Here is a 6,393-nt window from a genome sequence, read left to right on the forward strand (position 1 = left end):
GCATTTCTGTATACTTAGGATTCATGCATGATTCCTAATGAGTCTTTGTTTTGGCTTGGAGTACTCGGTGAGTTTTATGCTTTATCATCCTTGCATGCGTGTGAGTGACTGCCATGAATAGCATGCTTACCATGAGGCTAATTGCTTATGTGATATAACTGTCTGAATGCCTGTGGGTGAAGGTTGAGTTACTTAAATTGGAATAAATCATCAAATGTTTTAAGCCTACTTGCGAGTAGCGAACCATCTTCCAAATAAACAAGCATGAAATGTTTTGTTCCAATTCGGGCGACCCGGTCTATACTTATATGCTGTGTGCATCACATAGTAACCTAGGCTAATAACCGGAATAAGAACACATAATGTCTTCAAAAATAGATATCATGGTTAGTAAAGGCCGGTCTCTGACCGGGTGAGCGGGGGTGCTCGCGAAGTGACCTTCCCCAATCGTACCCAAGTTCCCGAGCCGAGGTAACTTTGGTGATGACGGACACGTGGCCTTTGGCACCGAGTCAGGGTTTCCTAAATTTCCCATAAAAAAACATTTAGGTGGCGACTCTGTATCTGGCAAAGTAGTCCATGTTTGGCACTTCTTTCAAAAATCTGTTTTTCTTAAAACGATTTGCCGGATTTGGACTCTTTGTTTCAGACTTAGAACCGTGACAAATTTGAGAGACCTGAGCTGTAGTGACCCCAATATGAACGGAACGGGAGCTCGTTCCTCCCGGGGCGTTCGGGGACGTCTACAGTGAGTGACTATCATGTCCAGACTGAACCAACTCAAATGCATATGGGTCTCGACGCATAAATACATCTATCTTCTGATGTCTCTTACCTCGAGGGTTGGGCTTCACATTCGGCTCAATGAGAAAAGTACTTTGCGAATTTGCAATCTCTCCTAACTTATACAGAATTTCCAACTTCATAGTATAATCAAATGCATTGAATCGCTTAAGTATAAGATCAAACTTTGGTTCACAACTCAATTCCACTTTATCATTCTTCAACTTTTGTACTATCTCAAAAGTCCTTCAGTGCGGGTTAATGCTATCAAGGGGTGTTGGACGACCCTATCGGATGTAATCCACAATCTCATGGGCACAAGGTAACCCGTGTGTTCGTTGAACAACACGTCCACATATTGAAGCATTAATGCCAACATCATCCACTCGCTTGCTCTCCACTAAGACATGATCTAATGCAATAATAGAGATATTGCCTCGGAGCTCTCTAAAATAGGATGGTTTGAACTGGTGTTGTATAACGGTTAAACTATTCTCAAACGATGCCTTAATATCAACATACTGTAACTCAAGCAAACTATGGATCTTGGTCCAAGAACACTCAAAATTGACTTGGTTGGAACCAAGTTGTCGTTTAAGTTTTGCATATACACTTTCAGCCCTGTGTACAATGGAAATAATTAACATAATTAAGTTTAAATAATCAAAATTATAATGACTAATAGTGTAAGTTAGACAAATATATATTAATTATTGGTTGTAACATTCTCAAAGTGCATACAACTATTTGTCCATACGATAACAAACTTATCTTTATATGGAATTAACCAACTTTGTGTTACGTATTGCACTACATCAGGATATGTATCAAAATCCGCAAGTAGCATAGCAAGGCGTTCATTATATTCAAGCTCAGTTGAGGAGAGTACTAAGAAATTCATAAAGAGATAAACTTGTCCCATTTCTCCTTACTCTCAAACATTTTCTTGCATTTCACCAATACATTTCTACTAATATGCCATCGGCATAATAAATGTTGAGATATAGAAAATACCCTGTCAATAACATTCATCAAAGCAAGTTCCTTATCCATAACAATCACCTCAGGAATAACAAATTCATCCAAGAGACTACGCAATGTAGTTAACACCCAAACGTAGTTATCAATCTGCTCAAATTGAAGATATTCAAAGGCGACGAAGAATGACATGTCAGTGGATGTCACACCAACTATCTTAAGAAGATCAAGACGATATCGATTTGTCTTATATGTGCAGTCCATGATCAATACCTTTGGAAATAAACGAAGCAAATCTAAACTGACAGGATGTGCCCAAAACAAGTCTGTGACAGTCATCGTGTTGTTGTCACACCTATGACGCTCAATGTACTTATGCTTTTCTAATTCACCCAACAACTGTTGCATCTGTGATCTCCCAGCTTTCTCAATAACATTATTCCTACGACACACATTGTAAATGGTTTTCATAGTGGTTACATTCAAAGCATCCTTTTGTTTCAAGGTAACCAAAATCTCTTTTGGTCTGACCATATTTTTGGACATATCCACTAATAATGATGTTTCCTCCCCAAATAATCTCTCTGCAAATGAATGTCCTTCAAAATGTTTAGCAAGAGCATGGTTATGCATTCCACATGCTACATCTACCATCCAATCATCATCAGCCATCAACTTACGAGCCCTCAACTCAAAGGGACGCCCGTATTTCTCTGTACCTGTTATCTTCACAATTTTTTTGTTTGAATCACCTCTTTTTAATTTCTTATGAGTTCTTTATTGACCATTTCTCTCACATGAAAGATATATCCTTGATGTCCTATGTTCACCACTATAGTCCGATGTCTTGATGACAACCACAAAACCATTTTTCCTTCCAACATCCTGTACCCAACTGAGCAATTTTTCTTTACTCTTGCAAACCTACATGTCAAATTGACCAAAGTAATTAAACATGCGGAATTTTTTTTTACTAATTTTCAACATGAGACTGCCTCATTAGTAATAAATTGACTTGTGTAGTCAACAAGACACACAGATCCAACATCACTACATTCCGTGGATGCACAATTCTGGAAAAAGCAAAAAAAAATAAAAATAAATTGTTATACATGTTTGCTAGTACAGAGTCGAACAAAGCAATATGTTTGACTATTGATAGCCGAACAGATTTTGTGTGTTCGACACTTAGAAACCAAAACATTGGAGCCTGTTCAACACTAGTAAATCGAACAAATACAATTTGTACAGTTGTAGATAGTCGAACATGAAAATACTATTCGACTCTAGATAATTGAACTAATATAAACAGTTTACCACTCAGCAAATACACGAAAACGAAAAAAAAAAGAAAAAAAGAATGAAAAAATAACATTTTCCTTGATCCATTGTTCCAAACCAGTATTGCCAGATGCATCCATCATTCAATCCAATCAAAATTTTCAATAATATATGTGAGGGTGATTTTCTGACCACACTGCCAAACAGGTACCCAGCTGGAGAGCACCGGCAGAATAGATTAAGCCCGAATGACCTGCAACAGAAAGAAGAGTTTCCGGCGGTGGCTCGTCCACCCGGGGGCACTCCGAAGATCAAGTCAGAACTCAATATCTCTCAAAGACAACCAATAGTGCTTAACTCACTTGACAAAAAAAGCATACCTTAGACCCATAGGGGTGCCTCCCTTTTATAGCCAACACAATCCTAGTCCCAATAAAAGCCTAGCTCTAATGGACTTAGGATTACTGCTAATCTTGGACTCCCAGTAGAATTAGGATAAGCTCTCTAAGAGTCTTATCTTTACCCAAACTGAAGTCTTCTCCCATTCTAGGACTCTTGTCCCTTATCCGCTTATCTCGGATTCCGGTATTGCCGCAGAATACTTCGGCAGTGCCCCAAATATCTCGGCAAACATGATCTGCCCACGTAGCACCTCAGCTAACAACCTCGGCCACATGGACTACCCAAAAAATATGTCCTCACAACTGCCCCCTAGGTTCTATTACCTCGGTATCCTGAGGTAATGGAACCTATATCATCTCTTTTATCTAGCACATCGACTAAGCTTGTTTCATCATTTATTGCCGAAGTCAAAACTCGTCGGCTCAATATGACCCAGACCTATAGTCTGCTTCCAACAAAGCTTTGGAACTAACAACCAAATTCGTTCAAGTTTCTCAGCCGAAACTGTCCTTCTAGCCGAGGTATTTGTTTCATTTAAATCAAGAACTTCAAGAGTTTTCTTCATGCGTATGAGCTGGCACATACAATTTTTCAACCGTTTCTGCCACGCATCTTTCTTCTACTGAGCCACCTGATCCTGACAAACTTTACTTCGGCTTCCTTTGTTTTACTCGTTCATGTCTTTTGATCATTTAACCTGTATCTTGAATTTCACCATGTACTGAACATGTACTGTCTTTGTACCTTGTACTTTTTTGTTATTTAAACAATTTATTCTTCAATGTCAGGCCGAAGTGCCTTCTTCCCTTATCTGAATGCATTTTTTAACTTCTTCTTTCAAGTGCTTTGAATGTTTGCCCTCTTCTTAATGCTTTGTATGATTCCATACTTAGAATACAATTTGCATGTCTTCAACATACACCTTAACTGTGCAATCTCCCCAAGTTAACATACCTCGGACAAAACTTCCGACCTTGCTTATCTCGGTCTTGGTTTAACACTTGAAAACATTGTAACAAATATTTTCACGAGTGTCGCTTTTACTTCTTAAGACTTCTGTCTTCCATTATCTTCCAAGTCTTGGTAACATAGTCACCTCGGCATGTGTATAGATACTTCTTTCACTCATAACCTTGGACTTAATTTCAACTTGTAAATTTTCTTAAAATTTCAACAAGTGTTAAATCAATCTTCTTTCTCGGTTTAACTTCAACTTGTAAATTCTTTCAGAATTTCAACAAGTGTTTAAACATGATCTCGGTTTAACTTCAACTTGTAAATTCTCTCAGAATTTCAACAAGTGTTAAACATGATCTCGGTTTAACTTCAACTTGTAAATTCTCTTACAATTTCAACAAGTGTTAAATCAATCTTCTCGGTTTAACTTCAACTTGTAAACTTTTCACAAGTTTCAACAAGTGTTAAACATCATCTCAGTTTAACTTCAACTTGTAAATTCTCTCAGAATTTCAACAAGTGTTAAACATGATCTCGGTTTAACTTCAACTTGTAAACTTTTCACAAGTTTCAACAAGTGTTAAACATCATCTCGATTTAACTTCAACTTGTAAACTTTTCACAAGTTTCAACAAGTGTTAAACATCATATCGGTTTAACTTCAACTTGTAAACTTTTCTCAAGTTTCAACAAGTGTTAAACATCATCTCGGTTTAACTTCAACTTGTAAACTTTTCACAAGTTTCAACAAGTGTTAAGCATCATCTCGGTTTAACTTCAACTTGTAAACTTTTCACAAGTTTCAACAAGTGTTAAATCGATCTGGGCTTGAAATTCCAACCCCCAAGCATCATTCTCCAGCCCTCTATATGGCTTCCACCTACTCCTTTGTGGAAAAAAGTCTTTAACTCAGGCTGTGCTTTTCTCTTCTCGGATTTAATCATCTGGGCCGAGATCTTGCCTTTTGGAATCTGGGATCTGCTTACTTTAGACTGAGCTCTTCTTTTCTCGGACCTAATCATCTAGGTCGAGATCGTGTCTTCTGGTATTCTCCATGGCCAACCTCTCGCGAAGGCCAGTAAGAATGTCCCTTGGTCTCGCCATGCTGAGGGATTGCAGGAATCGTTTTCTGCCCCCTTTTCTGGGTGTCTTTCTTGGCCGCTAGAATCGGCACATCTTGTAGCGAGAACAGTGGTTGCCCGACGTTGTTCTGCGTCAGGAAATTGACGACCGTTTGCAGATTCGCCAATTTTTCCGCTATTCCCTTTATCTCGTCGTCCCTCCGCAGGCATCTATCCTTCCATACCTGGAGGTCGTCCTCGTTGTAATACCCGCTCCGGTCCGTTTTCTTTGGTTCGTCGCTCTCCGGGCCGACGTCATTTATCACGAGTTTCTTCATTGTAGTTGACTTCTTCAACGTCTGAGTCAATATGTTTCCCATCCTTAGTAAGGGGTGTCGTCCCCAGCCTTCTCTTTCTGTCCATCATTGGCCATCTATTCTCTTTTCTTTCCCACAGACGGCGCCAAATTGTGAGGGTAATTTTCTAACCACACTGCCAAACAGGTATCCAGCTGGAGAGTACCAGCAAAATAGATTAAGCCCGAACGACCTGCAACAGAAAGAAGAGTTTTCGGCGGTGGCTCGTCCACTCGGGGGCACTCCGAAGATCAAGGCAGAACTCAATATCTCTCAAAGATAACCAATAGTGCTTAACTCACTAGACAGAAAAAGCATACCTTAGACCCATGAGAATGCCTCCATTTTATAGCCAACACAATCCTAATCCCAATAGAAGCCTAGTCTAATGGATTTAGGATTACTGCTAATCTTGGACTCCCGGTAGAATTAGGATAAACTCTCTATGAGTCTTATCTTTACCCAAACTGAAGTCTTCTCCCATTCTAGGACTCTTGTCCCTTATCCGCTTATCTCGGATTCCAGTATTGCCGCAGAATACCTCGGCAGTGCCCCAAATATCTCGGCAAACATGA

General features: G+C 39.3%; 1 protein-coding gene across 1 annotated transcript; it reads right to left on the reverse strand.

Annotated features, from left to right (window-relative positions):
• Nucleotides 1–1,070: 1,070 nt before the first annotated feature.
• On the reverse strand, nt 1,071–2,433 carry LOC145793695 (protein FAR1-RELATED SEQUENCE 5-like). Its single transcript, XM_082876561.1, has 2 exons — nt 1,697–2,433; nt 1,071–1,404 (listed from the first exon to the last, which is right to left on the reverse strand). The coding sequence occupies exons 1-2, from the start codon at nt 2,431–2,433 to the stop codon at nt 1,071–1,073; spliced, it is 1,071 nt and encodes a 356-aa protein (XP_082732687.1).
• Between the last annotated feature and the right edge of the window lie 3,960 nt (nt 2,434–6,393).

Source organism: Camellia sinensis, chromosome 6 (genome assembly GCF_055761805.1).
Source record: "Camellia sinensis isolate YWXY chromosome 6, ASM5576180v1, whole genome shotgun sequence".
Classification (NCBI taxonomy): domain Eukaryota; kingdom Viridiplantae; phylum Streptophyta; class Magnoliopsida; order Ericales; family Theaceae; genus Camellia; species Camellia sinensis.

What these genes read in the sequence shown, in the direction of transcription:
- LOC145793695 (XM_082876561.1), bottom strand. Translation starts at nt 2,433, where the DNA reads ATGGCTGATGATGATTGGATGGTAGATGTAGCATGTGGAATGCATAAC. An exon ending in AGTAAGGAGAAATGGGACAA is followed by an intron (nt 1,405 to 1,696) that starts GTTTATCTCTTT and finishes CATTGTACACAG; the next exon opens with GGCTGAAAGTGTATATGCAA.